At 53.0% G+C, this 25491-nt stretch overlaps 10 protein-coding genes across 10 annotated transcripts; 5 read left to right on the top strand and 5 right to left on the bottom strand.

Annotated features, from left to right (window-relative positions):
* Positions 1-2714: 2714 nt before the first annotated feature.
* CCMA1212_007324 (Catabolic 3-dehydroquinase) lies at positions 2715-3176 on the top strand (the record flags this gene model as incomplete). The annotated part of the gene is made up of 1 exon (XM_073704495.1): positions 2715-3176. One exon carries the CDS (start codon positions 2715-2717, stop codon positions 3174-3176), a length of 462 nt encoding a protein of 153 aa, XP_073557082.1.
* A 52-nt stretch (positions 3177-3228) lies between these two features.
* On the bottom strand, positions 3229-4281 carry CCMA1212_007323 (uncharacterized protein; the record flags this gene model as incomplete). The annotated part of the gene is made up of 1 exon (XM_073704494.1): positions 3229-4281. The coding sequence occupies one exon, from the start codon at positions 4279-4281 to the stop codon at positions 3229-3231; it is 1053 nt and encodes a 350-aa protein (XP_073556966.1).
* Positions 4282-4996: 715 nt separating this feature from the next.
* Positions 4997-6105, top strand: CCMA1212_007322 (uncharacterized protein; the record flags this gene model as incomplete). The annotated part of the gene is made up of 3 exons (XM_073704493.1): positions 4997-5002; positions 5081-5303; positions 5366-6105. 3 exons carry the CDS (start codon positions 4997-4999, stop codon positions 6103-6105), a joined length of 969 nt encoding a protein of 322 aa, XP_073556925.1.
* A 301-nt stretch (positions 6106-6406) lies between these two features.
* Positions 6407-8091, bottom strand: CCMA1212_007321 (uncharacterized protein; the record flags this gene model as incomplete). The annotated part of the gene is made up of 2 exons (XM_073704492.1): positions 6407-7146; positions 7203-8091. 2 exons carry the CDS (start codon positions 8089-8091, stop codon positions 6407-6409), a joined length of 1629 nt encoding a protein of 542 aa, XP_073557086.1.
* Positions 8092-8608: 517 nt separating this feature from the next.
* On the bottom strand, positions 8609-10828 carry CCMA1212_007320 (uncharacterized protein; the record flags this gene model as incomplete). Its single annotated transcript, XM_073704491.1, has 1 exon — positions 8609-10828. The coding sequence occupies one exon, from the start codon at positions 10826-10828 to the stop codon at positions 8609-8611; it is 2220 nt and encodes a 739-aa protein (XP_073556922.1).
* A 483-nt stretch (positions 10829-11311) lies between these two features.
* Positions 11312-13888, top strand: CCMA1212_007319 (uncharacterized protein; the record flags this gene model as incomplete). The annotated part of the gene is made up of 1 exon (XM_073704490.1): positions 11312-13888. One exon carries the CDS (start codon positions 11312-11314, stop codon positions 13886-13888), a length of 2577 nt encoding a protein of 858 aa, XP_073557122.1.
* A 2205-nt stretch (positions 13889-16093) lies between these two features.
* Positions 16094-16753, top strand: CCMA1212_007318 (uncharacterized protein; the record flags this gene model as incomplete). The annotated part of the gene is made up of 1 exon (XM_073704489.1): positions 16094-16753. The coding sequence occupies one exon, from the start codon at positions 16094-16096 to the stop codon at positions 16751-16753; it is 660 nt and encodes a 219-aa protein (XP_073557124.1).
* A 361-nt stretch (positions 16754-17114) lies between these two features.
* Positions 17115-20188, bottom strand: CCMA1212_007317 (Vacuolar protein sorting-associated; the record flags this gene model as incomplete). Its single annotated transcript, XM_073704488.1, has 3 exons — positions 19967-20188; positions 17266-19864; positions 17115-17199 (listed from the first exon to the last, which is right to left on the bottom strand). The coding sequence occupies exons 1-3, from the start codon at positions 20178-20180 to the stop codon at positions 17115-17117; spliced, it is 2898 nt and encodes a 965-aa protein (XP_073556995.1). The 5' UTR covers positions 20181-20188.
* Positions 20189-21102: 914 nt separating this feature from the next.
* On the bottom strand, positions 21103-22636 carry CCMA1212_007316 (Secondary metabolism regulator LAE1; the record flags this gene model as incomplete). Its single annotated transcript, XM_073704487.1, has 2 exons — positions 21103-22201; positions 22323-22636. The coding sequence occupies 2 exons, from the start codon at positions 22634-22636 to the stop codon at positions 21103-21105; spliced, it is 1413 nt and encodes a 470-aa protein (XP_073556996.1).
* Positions 22637-24506: 1870 nt separating this feature from the next.
* CCMA1212_007315 (uncharacterized protein) lies at positions 24507-25261 on the top strand (the record flags this gene model as incomplete). The annotated part of the gene is made up of 3 exons (XM_073704486.1): positions 24507-24783; positions 24844-24941; positions 25034-25261. The coding sequence occupies 3 exons, from the start codon at positions 24507-24509 to the stop codon at positions 25259-25261; spliced, it is 603 nt and encodes a 200-aa protein (XP_073556882.1).
* Positions 25262-25491: the final 230 nt, after the last annotated feature.

The raw sequence follows: 25491 nt of genomic DNA, 5'->3' as shown, positions 1-25491 counted from the left end.
CACGTTCTCGACTCTCTTAGCATATGGGCCCCACGTTCTCGACTCTCTTAGCATATGGGCCCCTTGAAGCCCTATGACCCCCTTGTCCCAAAGCCCAGTACGCCTCTACCCCTGATTAGGGAACCCTAGATGCATGCCCGGTTTTGTTCGTCAGGCGGAGCCGATCGCCCGCGGCATATGATCCAGCAAACTAACATCAGGATCCTCTACACCGACATACGATGGTTTCAGGTCACAGCGTTGATGATGACGACGACGACGACGAGGCTGGACTCCCTACATTGTCTTGGATAGACCCGGCATTCTCTCATTCACAGCCAAACCAAGGCTGGCCGCAGCTGGCCGGCCGTTCTGCCGTGTCATTCTCTCACGTGCCTTGTTCTCTGCAAGCTCTACCCCTTGCATTGATTTCCGTCCCCGTGGTTGCTGTGGTCGCTGCCAAGGTTTCTCACGCTCGCCCTCACGGATCCCCACGGGGTCACAGTACAAGCGAGACATACACCACTTCAACAAAAGGTACGGTTCTTGACGAAAGCGACTTAGGTGCTCACGGGAGTGCTTGCTAGCAGGTTTGATTTCTCGATTGAAGTTACTCTCTAGTGCACAACTTGCACCTGTCGCCAAGCTGGACCATGCAAACAGGCGAGATATTTGCCATCTCTAGCATAGTGTCGGATATTATGTTTGTGGCTGACCTTGATAGATGTTATCTTGTTGGCCTCGCTTGCCCTGGGCCATTTTCTTCCTCGACGGTCTCGTTCTTTGCGTAGTCAGTAGGACTAGGTGGCACGGTTCATGTCCGCCAGTATGTTCAATTCAAGGTCAACGTTTGCATGACCAAACCCATGATCCTCCAATCATGCGTACGGGATGTAGCGTCTGTTCAGCTTATGTTGCAGGATTCACGCCTGGCGATCCATCTAGTCTCGTGCAACCTCTTTTGCCTATGAAGCTATGGATCAAACAGCTGAAAACTGCTGTACTCGGCGGACAAGGAAAATGCCTTGTGGAATCCACATACTCGTATCAAGTCGGCGGATGAATACCATAGGATCTATCTCTCACGTCTCGACTCCTCTCGGCGGAAGGGGACGTACACAATAACCAAGACTCGGACATTGACGTCGCACTGTCATTGCCGCATTCCAAGGGATTGAATCAGGAGAATGCTGAGCGGTTGAAAAAGGCTCTTTCGCGTCGAAAGGGGCTTCAGACCTGGCGACCTCCCGAATCGAATACCAGCGATCGTTGATGAGGGGCCAGCTGGCCCAGTGCTCGAGTGCTTCTGGACTCTTCCCCGACTCTATTCAACCTGCGCTTCCAGGAATTATTCTCAGCCGGAACTACCCGTCACGATACATTTGGAGTATCTACGATGAAGACGCAGAGTGGAGGCTGCTCGCCAGACACCACCCTACCTGGACAAGCGGTGGATCGTAGGCCTATATCCTGCAGGTATGTTCAGTGCAAACGCTGATTTCGTATATCACTGAAATCGGAACCAGACACCGGCGAGGAATTAAAAGGTGACTTGATTGACGACTATACGAGTGAAGGACGCCCCAACGACGGGGTATTCTACTGCAGGGTGAGAGGGTTTCAAGGGGGTTTTGGGGCCCAAGGACTTATACTTTGAGAAGCGATATGGGCGCGCTTAACTACCGCCTCGGAGTCGACTAATAGGGGGGAAAGTCTCGAGCAACTCTTTGATTATCTAGAATTCGCACTGGCTTTGATGCTTTCCGCCATGTTGCAGCACTGTATAGCGGCTTGAGGCTTAGTGTGATATATACGATGATGTGTTTGAAGGGTCACGACGTAGGTACGATCTCTAACTATGTGTCTGTCAAAGAGGGCTAACTGACGAGTTACTGATCGCTTCTCTCCGCGATATAAGGGACGTCGATTACTCGGTGTTTGACGACGATGATGGGAATGTTACGACGCCTAAGTGGGCGTGATGTAGAAGCCCTTCAATTGATCGCCCCAGGAGCTTGATTCCTTGAAGATTTGAAGTACCTGGAGGGTTCCGCAAACTGTATGAAAATGTTGTTACATCCCAAACGAGGAAAACCGATGTTCTCTGCCCTGGAGCGTGCATCTTCGGACTCAACCTGGGAGATGTCCGATTCAGGTATCGCGGTCTACATTGAAGTCTGCTCAAGTCGATGCCGCTGATTGTCTCAATATACTGTATCGGCAGTTGTGGCTCTTGGCCATTCGAGAATACCTGGATATGCCGGAAGAAGGCAAGAAGAAGCTACAGCATTCGTCTCTGTCTGGAAAACTTCTACTATGGCGTTCTGATGTTTACTTTCCAATAAATGATATGGGCGAGTTCACGGCCAGGTACCGTGTCGCCGATAGCTACTTCAACAGCATGCGCACCCTGTGGCTGAGGCGGTTCAAGGCGGTTTAAGGTTACACGGATAGATATATGTAGACTAGCATGGCGATGCTTCACCGCAGCTTCTGGAATCAAGTAATGTGGCAGGCTATCTTACCTTGTCTGGGATCCATGGCAGTTGTCCTAGTGGAAGAGCGGACGCTCACTGCGTGCAACGAAGATGCAGAGCTTGAGTGGATGAATCTTTACCCATGCCCATCCACCTACAGGCGAGTCGCCTCCCACCCTATACATAAAATGGCATATCTGACCAGCAGCAGCAGATTGTCTACCTGCACATCTACCCAGCCACAACAAGAATCACATCATGGCACAGCGCATCCTTCTCATCAACGGACCGAATCTCAATCTCCTCGGGACGAGAGAACCTCAAATATACGGCTCATCAACGCTCAACGACGTCGTCACGCAAGCCCAAGCCCAAGCAGCAGAGCTATCCGTACAAATCGAAGCCTTCCAGTCCAACCACGAAGGAGCCATTGTAGACAAGATCCAGGCCGCTCGCGGAGCCAAGGATGCAATCATCATCAATCCCGGGGCCTTTACCCATACCAGCGTCGCAATTCGAGACGCTCTCCTTGGCGTGGGAATCCCGTTTGTCGAGGTCCACGTATCGAATGTGCACGCACGGGAGCAATGGAGGCGACACAGCTATTTGAGTGATAAGGCAGAAGCGGTCATTTGTGGGTTGGGCGTGTTTGGATATACAGCTGCAATCGAGTTTGCTGCGAAGCATATGAGGGTCAATACGGTATCGCCTAAGCTATGAAGCAGATAACCAAGCATCTCAGAACGCTGTTTCCAGTGAAGCTTTGAGTAGTCTACAAAAGAGCTTGAGCCTTATAACGCACTCTCGAGCGCTCAAATGCCAATTCACGCTCCATCGACTTCCATGACTGTGCCGCCCTCCTAGCCATTGTTTCCGGAATTCGTTCGTCACGCTCCAACAGTACCCTGTTGAACACCTCAAAGCTCAGCCAGCCCTGATATCCAATGTCGCGGATGATGACTTCCAGAATCCTCTTAACGGGGAGATATCCGCCGTGATGGGACTCCCCGTAGAATAACCTGGCGTTCCGAGACCAGCTCATCCGGGGCGGCTGCTCTGGGTGGTAGAATGGATGGCTGCTGTCGAGAGGTCCAGCAAGTTTCTCTGCATCTGCCATTTGCACCAGGAAGAGCTTTGTCGGATCGACCGAGGCCATCATGCCACGCAAGGAGGCTTCAGTCGCTTCGTCACAGTTCTCTGTTCGACCCGAAGATACCGAAGGGTCTGCATAAACTCGACCGGCAACGTTGAAAGTGTCAAGACAAAGTCCGAAATTAGGACGGTCAACTCTCTGCACGACTTCCCAGCTGCCCTCCCACGTATCAACTCGCGTCCCCCAGCAGAGAGCCTCGTATGCGAATCTGATGACCGGAGAAGCTCCAAGGCCAATCTCTGCAATCTCGACCATGTCCCGGACAATCACATCCATATCCGGTGATACTTCTGAAGGCGATAGGAAGCTGCTGGGGAGCAGAATCAAGTCTGTCCCTAGAATGTGCGCCAAACGCACCCAGAATTTGGCATCTTCCAACCGCTTCTGGTGAAGGTCTCGGTCCACCAAGCCCTCATAATGCATGAAAGGCTGGAGGCAGAGTATCGAGAGCTTGCGATCGTCACACAGTTGGCGGATTATCGCCGCAGCTGCAAGCTGATTGCTCACTGGATCGCCCCCCGGGATTGTATTGGCCAGATCCAAGAGGTCTTCGAAGAATAGCTCGATTGCCTGGAAGCCGTATTTACTGGCCATGTCAAGTTTGTGCTCTAGAGTGTGACCAGCAGAGCTGCGTCCCAGGGATACTGTGCAGATACTTGGCTTGTAGAGCATGTTGACAGATTGGTACAGACGATGATGGGGTATAAGTTGGCAAGTATGTGATCGTGATATGATATCAATTGAGTCGTCTGATAAGCACCATCCGCTCTGCTCTATACAAGAGAGATGGATCATCTTATACCCAATGTTAGGAAGCATCAGCAATCCAACGACGACATATTAACTCAAGATAAGTGTCTTGAATGCATTGGACAGTCGAGGATAGGACCTCACTCGCTCTCCTAACACACCGGGTAAACATAAGCCCTCTCACTTCCATACACGGAACTTTAGGGTACGATTGTCTGGCGGCTCACTACTTAGACATTCGGCTATGGAGTTTCGAGAGCTCCCTGAAAGGCGTCCGATCCCTCGAAAAAGCCGTCATGATGATTCAATAATCACTTGGGTGAGAAAATAAGCTGCGAAAAAGCCAATGTTCGTGACATGCATGTCTGACTGCTGAGGCATCGAGTGGTTCGTCTGGATAAGGCTTTAGCCGGGTCGCGGTGGAGCATCAACTCTCGATCCGCACAAGGACCGGAGTTGTCTGTGTGATTACCCCACGCTCCGTATTGATCACCCAGAGGCACAAGTCCTTTCAAAGAGAATACCCGGACATTCGTCGATGCGACCGACGTTGCTAGTTGAGTAAGCTCTTGAGTTCGCCGCTTGCTCCCCGGCAATGTGGACCTTCCTCTACATATCTTCACTTTTATAACCCGCCATGTCCGTGAGATTATGATCACTGCGCGGCCATATTGCTCGACTCAACGACACCGAATAATCGACGCTGCAGCAACATTGACAGCTCTCCAATATGGCCGTGTCAACTGAGACCGCCCATCAGGACATTGAGCGTGCGTCTCTCGACAAGCACTGCTATCTCTTCGGCCAAAAGATCACCCACTCTCTGTCTCCTTTTCTCCATCAAGTCATCTACGACCATCTTAACCTCCGCTGGGCCCAGCTTCGCCTCGATTCATCAGACCTACAGCTTTTCCTAGACTTGGTTCAGCACCCATCATGCTACGGTACGTAAAAGTCGTCGAACAAACTACATAATTGCTGTCTAACCGTGCCTCTCTCCGCTCAGGCGCATCCGTCACAATGCCCAACAAGGTAGCGATTCTGCCCTATCTTGACGAAATGACGGACGAATGCCGTGATGTCGGAGCCTGCAACACAGTCTTCTTCAAGCAACGAGACGGGCGACGGATATTGTGCGGCACAAACACAGACGTCATTGGCATCCGCGATTCCTTCCTATACAACGTCAAAGATCCAGCATCGACATACCACGACAGACCTGCTCTGGTCATCGGCGGCGGAGGAGCCGCACGCAGCGCCATCTATGCCCTGAGAAAGTGGATGAAGGTCAGAGAGATATACCTCGTGAATCGCGATGCGTCCGAGGTCGAAGCCGTCATTCGAGACTGCGCGTCCAGAGGCTACGGAGACGACCTCTTACACATTTCCACGGTAGAGCAGGCGATGGAAGCGGACGGACCCGGTGCCATTGTTGCATGCATACCGGATTTGATACCACGCACAAGTGGAGAGGTACTAGCGAGGAAGATCACCGAAATAATGCTGGACAAGAAGCACAAGGGCGCAATGCTTGAAATGTGCTACAATCCTACGCCGTTTACCGCTTTGGGTATGCTTGCGGAGGGGAAAGGCTGGAATGTTATTCTAGGAACGGAGGCTTTGGTGTGGCAAGGGTTGGAACAAGACACGTATTGGACGGGCAACACGATTGATGCCCTGCCGGCTGAGAAGGTGAAGGCCGCTATTGCGGAGGTTGTAGCCCATAGAGCACAAGCAAAGCTATAGATAGAAAGGCATGTACACAAATGGGAAACGGTGTTTTTGACATGCTGGGAGAATGCTTCAGTGACAGCCTAAACGCGTCAAACAGCGTCCATGACATAGTTTCTCTCCCATACTTTAGTTCACTGATCTCATATTCTTCTCCCTCTCCCCTTGTTTACCAACATGGGATATCCCACAGATGATACACACAATGAACAAAGCAAACTTCTCACGACCCTCGCCAACAGCATGAAAGTAACAAGATCAGGGCGTGTCCAGTTCATATTCTCATCGTGTGACTCTTAATCTCGCTAACACTACCTTACACTTCCGCCGTTCTGCATTCTACCTGCTCAGCTGAAGTCTCCTTCTCAGTGTCCCATCCAACCCCCTGCGTGTTCTGTCGAAACTCCTCATTCTCAGCTCGAAGCTCCTCCAGCAGGATCCCGTTTGCCTTCCACGTGGGCTTAATCGTAAAGAGCCGATCCATGGCCTCAAGAGGCAACGCCTTCGTCTCAGGAATGCAGAAGAACACAAAGAAGACAGAAATAATCATCAGCGACGCAAAGAAAAAGTACACGCCGTACCCCCACGCCTCAAACATCTGCTGCGTGAACCTCGCGATAATAAAGTTCCAGAACCAATTGTTCGCCGCCGCATTGGCCTGACCAAGCGACCGCGTGTTCTGGTCAAACATTTCCGAATTGATGACCCAGGGCGTTCCGTTCCATGACGGCGTGTAGAATGCCGTCCACAGGTAGAAGAAGAAGATGGCGGCGATGCCTCCAGAAGATAGCTTGGTGTTGCTCTGATTTGAGGCGGGATCGGAAATCTTGATGTATGCTCCGATGAACCACATGCAGAGGGAGCCGCCAAGGGCACCAATCATCAGAAGCTTGCGGCGACCCATGTGGTCGATGAGCACGAGCAGCCAGACGAGGGTCAAGGCTGTTTTGACGACTCCAAAGATGCCGGTCGTGAGGAAGCTTGTGTTTGTTCCTTGGACGCCGATGCTGCGGAAGACGGTCGGACTGTAGTAGTTGATTGCGTTGATGCCGGAGCCTTGAAAAAGATGTCAGTGAGGGATCATCATACTCAAATGGCTAGGAATGCCTTACCATTCTGGAAAACAAACAGCAGAGCTCCGAGCAAGAATCTCCACTGAATCCTACGCTCCTTCAGAGACAGGAACGGCTTCCAGAAACCAGCCCCGACTTCTCGGCGGTACCGCTCCAGGTCTTCATCGATGAAGCTCACCTCCTCCACGATGTACTTGTCACCCCGGTCAAGCTGTCTCATCCAGCAGAGGACCTTCAAAGCCTCTTCCCGTTTACCCTTCAAGAAGAGCCAGCGTGGCGATTCGGGTATAAAGACAGCACCGATCAAGAGCATTCCTCCGGGAATCAACTGGACGGCAAAGGGGATGAGCCACTGCGTCCTGCTAGGCGCCATGGTCGTATTCACTCCGTATGTGATCCAGAATCCAACCAGGCCGCCAATCTGCCACCCAAGCTCGTACAGACCAACAAGGCGTCCACGCACAGCCGGCGGAGCAAGCTCAGAGATGTAGATAGGAGTCATGTTGGAACATCCGCCAACTCCAAATCCAGCGAGAACTCGGCCGCCGATGATCAGGCCAAGGCCACGACTGCCAGAGGCGCCGAGCATCATGCCGGCTCCAACCATGAAGCAGGCAGCAAACGCGAGGAGAGACTTCCTCCGTCCGAGAAAGTAGCTGGAGACATAGGCCGCCAAGCTTCCAAAGAAGGCTCCGGCTTGATATACCGACACAATGTTTTGCTGGATCAGGGTAAGGTGTGACTTGGTATATTGCGCAAAGTTGAACTCGGCCTCGAAGGAGGGGAGGGCAAGAGTGGTGCCGATGAAAGCAGAGTCGTATCCTATCATGCATGCTGCAAAGGATGCCGTGGCAGCACAGGCATAGACTCTCCAGTTGTAGACGGCCTTGGGCGTTGGCCGATCTTCTTTCAAGGCAAGAATAGTCATGATGCAGGATTGTTGAGCTCTACAAGAGTGCGTCTGAACTCAGAAGCTCCGCTCCAAAATCGAAAGCAAGTTCTTCCAAGGCCATTGATCAACTTATATGCGGATACGCTGAGCCAGGGGCTTGGTATGAACTTTCCCCACGGGGAAGAGTTCGGTGCTGAGGCGCTAGACCATGCAGATTCGAACCGGGATCTTGATGAATCTGGGGTAAAGGTGGCAGAAGCGGAACAAAGATCGTGGGGAACGTTCTCTCGAGGTGTGGAGTCGCCACCCACGCCTGGATAAAAACATATCCAGACGTTTAAAGCGGGAGGCAATTTAACCTGAGTCTGGAGCTAGCGAATTCTCAACCGCTAGAGTGTCCGTGTGACCTATATCGGCTTCTTACGTAGGTAGTAGAGAAAGCAACCGAGATCAAGATATCCCTCAAGATGTCTATGCAGTTCCGGATGAAGCTTGTTTGAAGACCGCGAAGTACGATAGTGCGTCGGAAGTATGAAATGCTAAGAGAGCAATGCTATGAAATACCAGAGTCCACATGAAACATCTCCTCCAGCGTACAACCAGGGGCGAATCCAAGATTCATCATAAACTGGGGGTCAATGCCAATACTTTCGGCATAGTCGATGTTGCCCAGTTCCTCTAATATAGCATCATAATCAACCCCGTCGGAATGCGATTCCATGGCTCGCAAATCACGGCCAATTGGATTCATCGCGGTCCCTGCAGCTGGCGAGAACATCATCCCCAGAGGCGGTGGGAGCTGTGCGGGAGAAGATTTATGCTGGCCTGTCGGATACAGTTGGTTGCTAGCGGGCATGTCCACATCCGCTGGGAGAAATCCATATCCTTGGCTGAACGATCCTGTAAAAGGTTCTTGGGAATCCGCGTTACGTTGACCCATTAGGTCATGCCGTCTTAACGGCTCTGAGCCGAGGCTTCTTCTCCAGGAGCTGTAATCTGTTGATGATGTCTTAGGCGATATGCATGCTGTACTTTTAGCCGTCTCGTCTTGCAGCCACACAGCTTTGATCGTGTTCAATGCCGCACTCCACCTGCTTGCTTCAGATGTTCGCATCTCACCTATCGCTCCCTTCTGTTCAACAAGTGAAAAGAGCGCAACAGTAATAGGTGGTGTGCCGCATGCCCCGAAATTCGAAACGCTCGACTCGACCACCTCCAAGAAGTTGGATATAAGTGAGGATCGCTGGCCCGGAACAAGTTCGACAGTCGTGGCCAGGAACATAGCCTGAGCCAGAAAAGCAGACGGTAGCATTGGTGTTGCCTCTCCGGCGATGACGGAGTTGCAGAAGCCAAACTGCGGATCCAACGATGACACGAGGTCTGCGACAGTAACGGCCTTGACGGAACAGTCTTTCTGAAGCTTTCCAGCTGCATGGGAACTCAGTATCCGAGCAAATCGACTGAGCTGGTCTAGGGCCACAAGGGAGTGTGCAGCTTGGGGACGAGCAGAGTCAGGATGCAGCGACAGGTTTCCGAAGCCGTGCGTCGGGCTGAAACAATCATCCAACTCCGGACCACCCTGGGGAAGACGATTCGCTTGGAAATTCCCGGTATCCAACAAGTGAGATGGCTGGCCAATACAAATCGATGTCAGCGCTTCGACAACGTTGCAAGCAGCAGCCAGTCTTTCTAGGCTTGGCTTTTGCACTCCGCCGTGCGTGTGGGATGCTCTGCTTGACCGCATATATGAAATGAGACGCACAGCTTTTCCAGCTATTACTGAGGCACCCAGTAGGTTTTCGCGGCCAATGAGGATAATTGCGTGAAGAAGAAGTGCCTGAATGCTCGATACATCGAAGTAGTCCTCCTCTTGTGGAACCAAGCCGCGTGCCACTGCCAGAATCTCAGCCGGCGACATGGATCCTTCACTCACGGTAGGGGCCGAAGAGTGAGCGTCTTGCAAGGCCGCAACAGCCAAGACCGACCAGAGAACGGCAAGCCTCGAGGAGCTGTTGTTAGTCTCCTCCGTATAGCCATGGATCGTCAGGGACATGGAGTCGCACGTAGCTGCGGTGGTAAAGACGTCGTCCCGGTCCAGGATAGGAAACCAACAGTGAGTATACGCGAAATATATATCGAGGAGATGTCGATAATTCGAAGGCAGCTTCAACACCCGACCTTGAGCTCTCCCGGACTCCTTCAGCGAAGAGCACGAGTCCAGGTTTTCCGCGGTCATGTCATGACATTCTCCTAATCGCTGTCTCGTGTCGTTGATCGATCCCTCCGTGGTATCGGCGTCTGTATCCGAATTTCCAGCAACAGACGCTTCTTCTTTGTGCGAACCGCCCTGGCAAAGCAATGTCTCAATCCCCTGATGAACCCGACAGTTGCTCCATTGCTCCTGCAGCCTGCTCGAAGACCTGCCTTTGCTTACAAGGACGCGCACGCCATCCTTTCCGCCATCCTTGACTAGCAGCTGATACAAGGCTTCCTCGCACTCAGGAACACTTTCCAGCAGCCACGCCAGCGACAGCTCAATGGCCCTCAGATACCCGCTCTGGATGCCCCTCTTCTTGGATGTTGGAGTATATGAACAGGATCGATTTTGAGACACGCAGCGGCCACATTGGGGGCGGCCACCGTCACATTTCTCTCGGGCTGTTCTGCAGGCGTCACAAGCCAGGGATACTCGGCGTCGCTTGGTTTCTGATGCGGCTCTTTCTGGCCTCCTAGCAAACTCCGGGTCGCCAGCTGATCTCTTTCGGGGCGGCATGTTGGTCGAGCATGTCTCACCGGTAGTTGCAGCGGCTGCTCAGTTTCGAGTTGTAGTTCTGGCAGTTTCCAGTTCCCATGCCAGCATCGCACATGTACAGCTCGACGCCAGCATCAGTTCTGAGCAATGTCCGTAAGTCTGGTAGTTGAGAAGTTGTAGAAATGTCTTCACGATCGGCATTCGGCCGATTTTCTGGCTCCTCGCGTAACGAAACTCAACTCACCTCGATGCTATTGGTCAAGGCTGTCCAGCTGGGGAAGACCTGGGGTAAAGCTGGAGACATAGCTTGAGCTCTAACAGGGGTGGCAAATATGGTCCCGGGTAAATGCTTATCCCCCTCCCAGCTATTACGAAAGAGCGTTCAGAACGCTGCAAGCAGATATCGTCGCCGTTGTTCAATAACTTCCGATAGATCTTGATTTCATGTTGAACATGTTCTAAAGAAAGAGGAAGTACGCCAGAATTGGAACAGAATGAGGCATCATGGCCGGCGTCAAGAGACCGTTGGCTGCCATGGACGCCACTGAAGGGCCTCTCGCTGTTGAGAGCCGATTGAGGCCTTGTATCTTCACCAACTTGTCGTCAGAATCGGGGAGTACCTCACGGACACCCACGCCGCCAATTACTCCCCTCAGAGCCAAGATACCAGACTTCAGCTCCGATGCCTCTCTCGTCCTGGTAGGGCTGCGCGGGTCCGGGAAATCGACATTGGCCATCATGGCCGCATCCGCCTTGAAGAAGAACATCATCAATGTCGAGGCGGCATTTCAATCAATCACTGGCTCATCAAGTTCAAGCTTCAGACAGACCAATGGGAACATCGAGTGGCAACGAAAGCAAGCCGCTGTGCTCCAAGAAATCCTTGAGCAGAATCCCACAGGATGCATCATTGTGTGTCCATGGATGGAGAGAAAAGTCCAGAGCCTCCTTCGACAGTTTGCAGCCACAAATCCAGTGATTCACATTCTTCGGGATATCGATGCCATTCAAGGTCATCTGAAGATCAAGGATCGGACAAAGGCTCATAACTTGATGCACATGAGCAACTTGTTCTATCGCAGCTGTACCAATCTAGAGTTCTTCAACGTCTCCGAATTCCGCGAAACTTCCATTGAAGGGAAGGAGGCCCACCATCAGGGAATCATAGGGAACGCGCCCTATCTCGCCCTAAAGCCGGCGGAGAGACATTTCTTGAAATTTCTGTCTCTCGTGTATCCCACCGGTACAATCCCGTTCTTCGAGTCTGCATTCCCTCTCGCCAGCATTGCGCCCGAAGACCGGCAATTCACGTACTGTCTGTCAGTGCACATCCAAGACGTTCTGAGCGGCACACAGGACTGGGAGGATTCAATAGTCGGCGTCGACGCTGTTCAAGTCTTCGTCAACAACTTAGCAACAGCTGGAGAGTCCATGGATAGTGTCGACGAGTTCACGAACAAAATCGCCGAGGCTTTGGGGATTGTGAGAAGAAGCACCATGTTGCCCATCTTGCTGCACATCAAGCTTCCCGAGATTCCGAATAACAGGGTGGTACGATCATACTTGGATCTGCTTTCACATGCTCTGTCTCTGGCTCCGGAGATGCTCACAGTCGACCTGCGACTCGACCAGTCTGATCTCTTGAAAATCATGTCAGCAAAAAGCCGATCGAAAATCGTTGGGAATTACTATGTGTCGACAGATATTCAGCCTTGGGACTCTCCAGCTTGGACATCCTGGTACCACAAAGCCTGCCAGCTTGGCTGTGACCTGGTCCGCCTCGTCCGAGAAGCCAAAACAATGGAAGACAACTTTCAAATCTCACAACTCAAGTCCAAGATATCCTCTCTCAGAGGTCACAGAATACCACTCATTGCATACAATTGCGGGCATCTCGGCCGGCACTCGACCTGCTTCAACCAAATACTTACGCTCGTCGCTCCCAGTCCGGTGACACAGGCCGACGAGAGAAGCGCCCCTTTTCCCTATATCACAGCAAAGGAGGCTACAAATGCTCTCTATGCGTCTTTTGTTTACGATGCCATGAGGCTTTACGTCTTCGGAGCCAATGTCGGATACAGCATGTCTCCAGCCATGCACAACGCCGCCTTGTCAGCCTGCGGAATACCACATCGGTACGAGCCCTACTCAAGCGAGTCTTTGAAAGGCGTGGAACAACTTATATACGATCCTTCATTCGGCGGAGCATCGATAGGCTTGCCCTTCAAAGTGGAAGTGACGACTTTGACCAAATATCTCAGTCCCCATGCGAGAGCCATAGGGGCCGCCAACACTCTCATCCCCATCCGCCAGCTCAGGCCAGACGGCACCATCCCAACGGGTTCTGCTCTTCTGGCCGGCGTCAACAGAGCTGGTCCTGTCCTCGCTCTGTACGGCGAGAACACGGACTGGATCGGAATTCGAGCCTGCATTCGGCGCGGATTGTCCCCAGCCAACGCCGTACGACAAGCGACTTGGGGGTTCATCATCGGTGCAGGAGGCATGGCACGTGCCGCGGTATATGCCATGCTGCAGGTCGGCATCAAGAACATTGCCATATACAATCGCACGACAGCAAACGCAGAGAAACTGGTAGCCCATTTTCAGCAGCTGCTCCAAGAGAAGATGCACAATCCCCTTTCCAACGCTCGCGATATCAAATTCCACGTGTTTACCTCACTCGAAGAGCCCTGGCCAACAGAGTACCGATACCCATCCGTCATCATCTCTTGTATTCCCACGCACCCGATAGGCAACACTCCGTCGCCTGAATTCAGAATGCCAGATGCCTGGCTGAGCCACCAAACAGGAGGCGTCATCATCGAACTTGGGTACAAAACACTGAACACGCCGCTCTTGAAGCAGGCCAGGGATGGGGCTTCACGGGGTTGGGTGGCCATGGACGGTCTAGACCTTTTGCCAGAGCAGGGTTGTGCGCAGTTCGAGCTCTTTACAGGACGAAGGGCCCCGCGACGCGTTATGCGGAGAGAGATTTTGGAGAAGTACAGAGATGAGCATGGCAAATCACATCTCGAGGAGCTGCAACACAGATTGCGATCTATCGTCGAGCAGGATTCGTAGTGGCGTGATAGGGCGCAAGATATGAGTGCCAAGTAAGGAGCTCGTTCACGAAAAGTGACAGGGATACAACATATGCGAGGAGGTAGAATATGCAATGTCGATGACATTCATCACATTTCTGGCTCAGTGAGCCACGCTGTAAATCTTGGAATACTTCAATCAAAGTGTGTGACAGCACCGTGCCACCGAGTAACCACCAATATGTCCTCCGTAGAGTATTTGAATAAGTAAATAACCCATGTGCCAGATGCCAAACCCTCATGCTCTCGGCTTCATCCGGACCTTCTGGAGAAGCAAGACACTTGGCCTGTTCTAATACTGGATGCCTCTGCAGTTGGCCGCGGCTACACACCTTGATGTCTAGACGCTTCAAGAACCCCTTAGGCACGGATCACCTTGAGTCAATTGTTGGTACCATGGCGGCGGATATCCGTGCCATCTTTAAGGGTTGTCACTGCCCCAACAGGATGGAATTGAAGGCACAGGAAATCCAATTCAAGTAAAAAAAGGACCCAGACTCCATGCCTGTATGTCTCTTGCTAAGCGAACAATTTCCCCTCTGCTGCAAAGAGGATTGATCTTTCAGAAATGCCAATCAGCAATAGCACTCGACCAACATGCAGCAGTGCTTGCGTGGCGCTCCTTTGTACGAAAAGAAGCGGAGAACTAATCTCTGAAAGCCCAGCGAGCCTTACTGCCAGCACTGCGAGTGCCCCAGGCTCATGCAGTGATATCCGAGCCCAGGGACCTATCACCAACGCAAACATGTCCACAGTGTACCTTGCGGAAACAAGCATTTGGCTTCTTGGAAAGATGCCCCTCTCCCACCTACCGAACATCTTGTCCGTCGATTATGTAGCCTTACCATGGGAACGGGCCGGATCGTCGCCTTGGCGATGCAAAACTGGAGACTACGCATGGCTTGAACCCTTTGGCTGGAGGGTCCCAAGTAGGTGGAACACGAGGATCTAAGTCCAAGGAAATGGGAGAAGCCCAGATCTAGCGTAAACTCGCTAGTTAGGTATCCTGGGTCCTTCTGCGCACATTCGATCTCATTAAAGCAGATATAACCGGAGAATATTACTGCATGCATCAAGTTCAGGGGCTCGAATCCTAGCATGATGCACATTCCGATCGCTCGCAGGAAAACAGGCATTAGCCGTTGAAATTCGGGGGGGAAATTGTTGGAGTATGTCCGTCAGAGAATGTGATCATAAGGGTGCTCAGCTCACTCGGTCGTGTTGGGTTCAGGAGCCGCGGTTGTATGACCCCCCCGACTCTTGGTACTATCACTCTCCTCATCGGAGTACAACACCAGTAATTGGCCACTGTGATACTGTAAGAATGCTGTAAAAGCCATCTTGTTCGATAATGCCAGCTCAACTCAACATGATAGGATATCCATTTGATCTAAAGCTGCCAGGATGCCTCAGTCTACCTTACATCAAAGACATCCTTGAATGCGCCAGCGCCATTACTCCGCTTCCATTCTCTTGTGAGAAGTCTATTCAGGCTTCCAGACCAATGCAATAGAGTCAAGACACACATAATCAAACCCAGGGTCAACATGTCCGTGTCAGCAGATACTTAACCATCCAATAGCATCCTCGAGCAGTCAACGCAAAGAACGCAAACATGCAAACCCGCGAAGCAAGCAGCCCCTCCACCAACATCTTGATCGCTTCTTGCAACTCTCAGTCCCATCCATCGACGCCAATGGCCATACGCCTCGTGCCCATTTCCTCAATCAGAGAGAATATCGTGAAAGAGATAGTTTCCTTCGTCGCAGAATAGGGTTTGTGCATGTAATAGAACGTTGGTGACAGTCGTGACAGATGAAGCCCCTGGATTCGATTCGCAGGTTGCCTCCTCATCCAATCTCCTCAGAAGATGCTTTCGTATCCAACACACCAAAGAGTGGCAGTACGAAAGAGCAAATCCAGAGACGAGCAGATGAAGCCATCACATTCCACCTCCATAACGCCCTCTCACAAACACAATTTCCAAGCGCGAGACTTGCTCTCCGCGTTCCCCCAAACACAAGATTCTCATGAGGGCAAACAGAACAAGAAAGATATATAAGGTCAAGATTCATCCATCCATATCTCCCCTTTCGAAACCTCATCAGCAAGCACCACAACAATCTCAACAAATCTCCCATCCCACAACCTAAACACCCATCTCAACCAACTCCTTCTCACCAAAATGCTCTCCCTCACCACCATCGCCGGCCTCCTCGCCGCAGCCACAACCCCCATCTCCGCCTCCGTCGTCCCCCGCGCCGGTACCGTCTCCATCACCCCCCACGAGCAGTACTCCTCCTCCGTCGGCGTCCTCGGCTGCCTCATCAACACCAACCGCGTCGCCTACTGGCCCGGCGCCGTAGACTGCAACAACCTCTGCGTCGAGCTAAAGTACCAGGGCCGCGCCGTCCACGTCCTCAAGATCGACCAGTCCGGCGGCGCAAACGACATCTCCTACGACGCCTGGAACCAGCTCCTCTCCGGCAAGTCCGCCACCGAGAGCCCCCGCACGGGGGGAGGCTTCAACGTCGACTGGGCCTACGTCGGCATGGACAAGTGCAAGGGCCTCCTGCATAACGGCAAGCTGCCCTTTTCCTCCGCCAACAGCATGAACTTCATCGCTGGCTGCCTCAGCCAGAAGGACTCGTGGGTCGCCAAGAACTACGAGCTCATCAACATTGTCGATCCCATCTGCAAATATGGCTGGAACGAGGTCTGCAAGCTCAACCTCGCCGTCAGCAATCAGCCCAGTTGCCCTCACCAGCTTGGCGACCCCCACCAGGGTACCGGCCTGTCCGTCACCAACATCCAGTACGGCACTGGCAAGCCCTACAAGGCATAGGCAGCTTGTGGCCTTGGGTATGAGCACAGTTGGCATATAACCCAATACGCTGATCATGTTTATGGAAAAGGAGATGAGATCCTTGGAGAGGGGCCTGTTGGTGGTACGCATATAGTTAACAAGGCTCTTGTCCATAAGTTGAAAAATATATGACCTTGTCCATACTTGACCTTGCACGAAGAGTTTCCTGGTGTGATTAGCCCAACATCTACCACCAGCCGAACATGGAAGCCGATGCAAGAAGAAGCAGCTCAAGCTATCCCCGAAGAAATATTGATTCAGCGCTATTAGATTCTCGTGATGATCAGGTATGGGGGTATCTACAGTTCTATAATTCCCGCGAGTTAATCATGTCCCAACCTCATAACGCCCATTCATCCGGATTATCATCGCGTGTGATGAAAGGTTCGTCTATCCTCTTGATGGCAAAGTCGCTGCAGAGAATGCTATGAAAACAGTCAGCTGTGTCTGGACGGACACTCGATACAGATTGAACAGAAACGGCAACTCACCATGCTGACGCCACCAAGGCATCCAGCTCAGCGACAACGGCCTCTCGCTGCGCACCAGTCACGAGCCCCTTGTGGATTTGCATCTGTAGCTCCTTGATCCGGTTCGACTTGGCGACACCGGCTTGCTCCAGCACTTTCCGTCCCATGCAGTCCGAGTGGAAAGAGTGCTGGCAAGGGAAGACAAAGAATTGCCTGCTCAAGAGGGGAAGCCCGCAAACGTAGCACTTCTCGCCTGGTTCCACGATAGCATATCTGTGATCCAGAGCGGCAATGTCCAGCTTGATATTCGCTGCTGTCTGTGAAGATTCGTCCATTTCCTTCTTCAAGTTGTCAATGTTCCGGCTATATTCCTCCAGAGCCTCGCAAATTTCCTCCTTGAAATCATCAATCACTACAAAATCGGGAAAGAACGGGATGAGATCCTCGATTCTGAGCAAGTCGCATCTTTTCAGGAACTCAATCGCCGTCTTGATGCCGTCAGACTGAGAAATGACTCTCCGGGCAACAGCCAGCCACAGTCTTTTGCGCAGTTGGGGATTCGACATGGGTCGATCAGCAATGACCGCAGCTAGCTCCACCTCGTTGTGAGAGAGGGCCAGATCGACGGCTTGAAGATACTGCTCCATGCTAGTGTATATGTGAACACACGAGAGTGTTCGATGGTGGTGGATACACTGTCGCAAAGCAAAGTCGGCGTCATATCGAGGCTCGTCGCCCTGCGCCTGTAGATAGGAGAGCAGCCCCGATTCGTCCTTGGAGGGATGTGAGGCGTAAATGGACACGAGCGTGTTATGAACCGCCGCGTCGGTCGAATTGAGTTGATAGACCACGTAGTTGAGGTATCTAATAGCCTGGTTCTGAGTTGTTGCTTCACCAGAAAACCCGCGATGGTACTCGAGCAAGGCCGGGATGAGCCGTCGCGGATTGAGGTCGGAATGTCTCATTAGAATATCGACGGTATCTTGCGCAACATGCGACATGAGTACAGAACTGTACCGATAAAAGACTTCCGGATCTGTCTGCTTCTTCAGCACGTTCAGCGCCTCAGTCCATCTCTCCCGCTGTACCCAGTATGACAAGACGTAGTTGTAATCATTGATCGCGTTGGCAAAGTAGAGCAGTTCATCTTCTCTGCCATGGCTGCTGATCACATCATACACTGTCCTGTGATCAAGATCGCTTTTATACTTGTTGACAAAGTCTTGGAACTCTTTTTTTACCAGGAGTATCAGTCTTCTCGATTCCCCAGGGTTCTGTTTCTCCGAGAGCTCCGCCTGAGTGATGATGGCGTCGTCGAGCGAGTTGAGCTTGGCCATGAAAATCTCGACCAGCCAGCTCGCAATCATGATTCTTTGCATGACGGCAGACTTTTTCGTCGCGCCCAACTTTGTAAGTAGAAAGGTGCGCAAAGCATCTGGCTGATTGTTGTCGATGAGCTTGAGCGCGATCTCCTCAAAGGGCTTGTTGCTCCGGCCGTACACCATGGCTGCCTCACTCCAGTGGCCTTTGCTCGAAAGGTAATCCCCAAATGCCGCGGAAACCGTCTCTTTCTGCACTTGCGAGCGAGCCTGTTGAAGAGCTGGTTCGAACTGTTGTGTCTCCATCATAATCTTCCAGATATTTCTGTCTTCATCGCGCACCACGATCTCGAATATCTCTTCGGATGTGAACAGCCAAAAGGTGTTCTTCTGAGAATCTACCGAGAACCCGATTGGCTTTTGGCCGGCGGAAAGCACATCGTGTTCCGACACCATCTCCCCTGTCAGTCGATTGGTGGTGATAACACGGCCGCCCACCAGGTTCACAATATGCCACTGAGTGAGGGCAATGGCATCAATCGTCTCGGTAGACGGTTTCCGTTTGCTCCCTGAGCCTTGGGTGACAATCTGACTTCTTGGGAGCATCTTGGCTTCAGCAAAGATCTTGGAGCCCAGCGTGGCATCTGCTGGTGAGTTGAGTAGTTTTCCATGGTAGACACCATGAGATGACAGCCAAGCAAATGCTCGATCTGGCACATCGTCATCATGGGGGCTGGTGTCAGGCGGATCAGGAGACACCACGAAGGCGGAGCTAGCCCCAGAAGTTACCCTTGAAAGCTCGTGGATGACAGGCTGCTCGGTTTCAAACATTCTCGTGTATATAGAGCCACTACCGTCGTAGCCATGACTGATCCGACCAACAAGATGGGACAAGCTGCTCGGCGTAGCAATCATAATTCTGCGCAGATCGGTCTTGCCATGTAAATTATCCACCCACAGGCCTGTGACGGGGCCATCCGAGACCTTGTGCAGATTCTTCAGATGTTTCACTTCTCTCTTGTAGAATTCGTTGGATGTTTCTATAAAGGCCTCGTAGATGTTGCCGTCTGCGGCACCGATGAGGATCTCTCTCGTGGAGGCGGTCGGCAGGGACGGGTTCCAGGCTACGCTCTCAATCAAGACGCCGCGCAGTTTCGCCAAAGCCCTGGGCTGCTTGGATTGAGAGTGCAGATAGTAGTTCTCGCGACTCGATGTGCAGATCAAGAGATGCGACGCCGTGGGATCGAGGAACATGCGTCGGATGATGCCAATGTCGGAAGGCTTCTTTGGGAGGTCAATGTCTGCGCCAGCCATGCGGATTAGCCCAGGAATCCTCCTATTGTCGCCCATATTCCTCCCACAACAAAGCCCACCCCTCAGCTAGCTCCCCTAGAGAGGCTCACCATCGATATCTTCAGGCCGGTTGAGGTCGATGCGCAGAATGCGGCCATTGGACAGGGCCAGGATGATGACATTGTTGGCAACCTGCGCAGCTGCAAAATCGGCGGCTATGGAAAACTGCAGCTGCACCCGCTCGATCGTGAAGATGGGCAGATCGCCGCCCTCCGGATCTGCGGCATCGGCGGCGACGAATCCGTCCTGGGGATCAAGCGACATGGCGTGGGCTTTCTCAACCAGACATGCTCACGCGGGGCCAGGACAGTGACGAAGGCTTTCTGATGCTTCGATCGGGCGGTCAGAAGAGGATAGCGAGTGCAGGTTGTTGTCCACAAGCACAAATCGCACCAGGAGTCGGGAGTCTGCAAGGCTGAGGGGAGGTTGGGCAGAGGTCGAGGCTGGTGATGGCGGAGAGAGAGTCGGACGGCTGAGGCTGCGTCAGTGACGGTTCAAGGTCCAGCTTTGGGCAGCTCGAGAGGGCCTGGGAGCTCTGATTCGCTGGCAGAAGGCGGTGAAGCAAGGGAGCTACCGAGGTACCTCGCCACGTTAAAGAGGAGCAGCGCTACCTCAACTTCAGATGATGCCTGGTGACAAGATGAAGAGAGTGTCCTACTTCTGATGACCAGAACTGTCTGTCCTCCAGTTCACGGCAATTTTATTTCCTCCTTTTGCCTATATATCTGTCAGTCTCTCTTTTTTCTCCTCCACCAGAGAAACTCGCATGAACTAAGGCATGAGTTTCACATTGCGGGCAAGACAACAGGGTACATCATAGGCTTCGGTTCGTTCATAAGGTAACCTGTAACCTCAACTCTCCATCTCCTTAAGGTATCCATTGACTGTCCGCCTATATCTACAGTGGCCTCGAGCAGTTACCCAAAATTAACAAAGGCTAGAGATAAGACCTCGTCTTATATGCTGTACACCGAAAAGAACGAATCAACAAGACCCCACCTATACGATCGATGTACGTAACATACCTTACGTGAAAAGTAAAACAAAGGGAAGAAAACAAGAGTCGGGACTCCAGCAAATGGAAACAGTTATCCAAAACGTCTGCTTATTCCAGTCCGTCATGTTCATTAGAGTTCATTATTGTAGTGTCATGTCACCTCCGTCTTGGTTCGGGGGCAGGAGACGCTCACACCTCCTCTCCCCCAACTTTCTGCGAGACGTAAAGTGGCCCATTGGGTATGATTTCGCCGGTAGCGTGAGGTTCGACTTCGTCGGTATGCGCAATATGCACTTCAAGTGATGCAGCCTCAGGCTTTGGGCTTCTCCCCTCCCTGCGAGCGCGCATGTGCAGAGGCTCTTCCGCTGGCCACGAGTCCTTTGATGTAGGCGCCTCAAGAGGTTTCCGCGCCACCACGAGTCGAAGCTTAATCACGAGGTCCTTTGCGCTTGTGGGATGTTTGGTGAGATTGGCCATATCCCGAGCCACCTGCTCGCATACGGCCTTGCACTCGTCGGGGTCCCATCCCATGTGTTCGGTGAGCAGACGCAAAGCCGAGGACTCGATGCCGTCTATCAGAGCCATCAACCAAAGCTTGTCGATGGATGGTTCACCAAACACCAGGGGAAGCGAGTATTCCATTACTCTAATGTCCACAAATCCGGCATCCATAAAGTCGGGGCCGTTCAGATGGTCCATGGACAACTTGCGGCCGGACAGCTCCGCAGCTTTGTGGATGTCTTTGAACAGCCGATGGATCGGGGATTCCGGTGGGAAGTGGTCGATGCAAACCATGCCGTCAAAGCCGTCAAAGTCTAGCACCTCGATCCAGCCGCCGGGCTTCAGCGAGTAGTAAGCACAGTCATAAACGAATCGCCAGTCCCGGAACGATCCCGCCAGCCAGCGCATGTGGATCATGTCGTAGTGATCCGGCGGCCTGTCCCAGTCTTCGGCATCCTCAATCTCGAAAAACACATTGACGGGGACGCTCTCGGTTTCCGCAATGGCGGATATGTCGGTACCCACAACCTCGCACTCCGGGAACATCTCGGCCATCCTGATGGCCCATTCGCCAGTACCCGTGCCGACATCAAGCACACGAGACGGCGGCTCCTCAAGCGGCGCAAGAGTCAGTTCACCGTCGAGGATATGGACAAAAACCTGGTGCAGCAGAGTGACACGCAATTGTTCGAGTTCGTCGTTGGGCATGTAATAGTCGCGACAGTACCTGCGGCCGTGCAGTTCACGATAGTCGAGGTCCATGGTCCACAGGGATCGAGTCGATGCTCTTCGAATGCTCGTTAGCCGCTGTCGAGTGGACGAGATTGTCAAAGAAAGAAGGCCAAATTGCTTGCTCCGGCTATTGTATGATGGCTTGTATTGGGGGCAGGAGCACAATGGCCACTTACAAGTCCGAAGCCATCGCCCGCGGATCTCCTGTCACAAAGTGACCACCACCCGACCTGTACGTGCTTCTTGCGCCACCGGCAAGCTGGCTGGCTGGGTAAAGAGAGGCTATTTCGTAGTCGTCCTCGTCGTCTATTCGCTCAGCACCATTGTCGTCGCATATCTCTTCCGTTTCCTGCCCGGCGGCCTCCGGTTTTGCCATATCAGCGGGAAAGTCGTCGCTTCCGCCATCACCACTGCATGAACCATGGCGAGCGGCCGTTTGTGACCCTTTACTGCGTGCCGCCCTCCGACCTCTTCGCTTCTTGGGCGCCATCATGTGTACGCAATGGCTGTGGAGCCTAAAGATGGGCTGCGGTGGTGTTGTTGCTTCGGGTCGCCGATTCAATAACGATGGTTCAGGAAAGCATAGCACAAGTACTGGGATCCAAGCACAGGCGTATACGTCGAGATCGGATCAGCGAGAAACGAGCGATTGCATGTCCCGTCAACATTAGGCGAGTGCAGCTAGAGGAGAAGGGGAAACGAGTGGCAAGCTAGGGCGGATACAGGCCGGAAGAACGAGTGACTGCTGCACGGCCGGGGGGGGGGATTGTCTGGTGAATTTGCCTTCGTGTTGAAGACGCCTGTGACGTGCAAGACGGCAAAGCAAATCCAGATGGAGCAGAGAAAAGACAAGGGGAGAGCAAAGAGAGGAGAGAAGAAAGATGGCCAACCAGAACAAGCCGTCTGCAACGAAACGAGACCATCGGCGGCGCTCGTTCCACGCACAAGCCTGGGCGCAGAGAAGAAAGATGGAAGCAGCCAAGCAAACGTCGTCGGTTGAGGTGAAGTGTCAAGGAACAGTTGAGAGGACGGAAGCCGATACTCAATCATTTCCAGTATGGGCCGGCTGGACGGGTCTTGTGGAGGATGCGGCACTGTGGGCTGGTCTCCATCCACGGGCGCTGGCGCCTTAGCGGCTTCAGCGGGCTGGGAGGGCCCGGAGCGCGCCACGGACGGGGCCTTGCAGGGCACTAGAGCGCTAGAGCTGTGACGCTAGCGACGTGCCAGGGCGGCTGGGGCTCCAGCATCGACGGCCTGCTTGTGATCACCGATGGATTTGATGCTTGTTTGACAGCCATTCGGCGAGGCAATCCAGTCCCCTGCCCTGGGCCTGGCAGCAGCACGTTCGCCTACGGCTGTGATCCGCGAAGCCGCAACAAGGGAGCCCAGCCTGACCTGAATTGCTGGAGCCTGACCCGGAACCCGAACACTGGACATTGAACGAAGACCGGCATGATGCGTCGTCGAGCAATCCTGGAGCCCGAATGCGACGGGACGTGAGAGAGTTGGGAGTTCTTGCGGAACATTACATACAGTCCATTCTTCTCCAATTCGTGTTCTCTGAGAAGGTGAGTACCAGCCTTTGCTTCTCCAGCTTCCATTCATTCTATAGCACGGCGCTGTCGAGCTGATGGCGCTGTAAGCTGCATGGATCCTGATCGCTGCCCTTGATCCCAAGACGATATTGCCTGACAAGGAGACTGACTACCTCATCGTCATTTCCTCTGTCTTGCGGGAGTCCTTAGAGAGCGCAGAAAGGAATCAAGGCAGGTGATGAACCGACGGAAAGCAATGGCAGCAGGATGAACAGCAGTAAACATCAATGGACGCTGATTTCCAGCGGCGCTGCGACGGCCAGTTCCAGCGTTCTGGTCGCTTTCTGGTGGCAGCCGCTAGAACTAGCGGCGCATCTCTGGCGGATGGGCTGCGCCACTTTGTGGGCTTGCCGCGGCCGGCTCGGTATTGACAGGGTTAGGGTTGATTGGCGGCTTTTCGAATCCATCGCTGCAACTCACCTCTACTCTGTACCTTACCTACGTAGCTACTTATGTACTCTGCGCCTCGACATTCAACCATCATCATTCTATGGCGACAATGGCGCTCCATCATACCGCTCACCACATCCTCATCCCTACATGTACCAGTGCTACCACAGTGGCAGTCTGCTTGATGCCGATGCATCACGACGAGGGAATCACCGCAGCCGATATGCTCCATCCGAGCTGCCGTGCTGATGCGCAATTAGCTCCCGCATGGTCAGATGCAGCACCTCAGCACTTTTGCTAGCCCCCTGCACGCATCACCAAATAGCAGCAACGCATCTGCAGAACCGGGAACAGGGCACCGCCGGGCTTACCAACATGCCGCACGCACACCTGCGGCCGACAGCCATTGGGCGTCAACCTGGAAGAATAGACCCAGGCATGCCCGAGGCCAGGGCGAGTACCAAGAATCAGGAGCCATTGATTGAGCCTCGCAGCCTTCTTCGCCCATCGCACACGACCACGGTCCGTCAGCAAAGACCCGACAGCTTGGGCCATCCGCAGGAGCCAACAGCCTGCAAGAGTCCGTGCTGTGCCATCGTCGTCCAGCGCGGAATTGCAGCTTGTGTTCAGGAGCATTGCCAAGCGTGTCCATGTGCGCACAAGCAATTGAACTGGTGACAGGCAAATGCTCGTAATAGCAGCTCGGATACAGGTACGGCATTGTGGTTCTGGGATCTCTTGAAAATGGCTCTTCACGATCTCTGTGTTCGCCAGCGCTTGGCCAGCGGATTTGGGCAACTTGACATCTTGGTATTCACGGCAGTGCTCTCAGTCACTTCTACCTATCAACCGGACTCGAAGCTCCTCGAGTCCCGTTCTCCGCCATAAGCACCACCTCGCAGGCATCTCCCATTCGCTACCCTCGCTTGGGATCGTACTCCATGTCCAGGCTCTTCGGTATTTCGCATACACCAACGTCAAAGGCCGAGCTCGCTCCACACGATACCGGCCGAGCCATGTTGATGGGACACTTGTGGCAGAGTGCCACTGCTGCCGCTCATATCCGGGATACCATGAGTGCTCCGACTACTGTTCAAACGGATGGCAATGAGGAGATACTCGGTACATAACATCGTACTCGGCACTACCTCGTGGTTCTCAACACGTCACCGCAATCGTCCCAAACTCTGCTTCGTCGATCAACTGCCACCGCATTCGATACGGCGAACATATCACATCGGATGAAGTATTCTGCCCTAGTCCACGGAATCTGGTACTAGCCCTCGGACATTATGCTTTACACGGTTGGTAAGAGCGAATGTGAGCCGATGGGATTCCCCCTGCGCCTCTCCCGTTGGCG

The sequence above is a fragment of the Trichoderma ghanense genome, assembly GCF_004382785.1.
Source record: "Trichoderma ghanense strain CCMA-1212 chromosome Unknown scaffold_9, whole genome shotgun sequence".
Lineage (NCBI taxonomy): Eukaryota > Fungi > Ascomycota > Sordariomycetes > Hypocreales > Hypocreaceae > Trichoderma > Trichoderma ghanense.
Note: the sequence above shows the minus strand (reverse complement) of the source record. Positions and strands in the feature narration are given on the sequence as shown.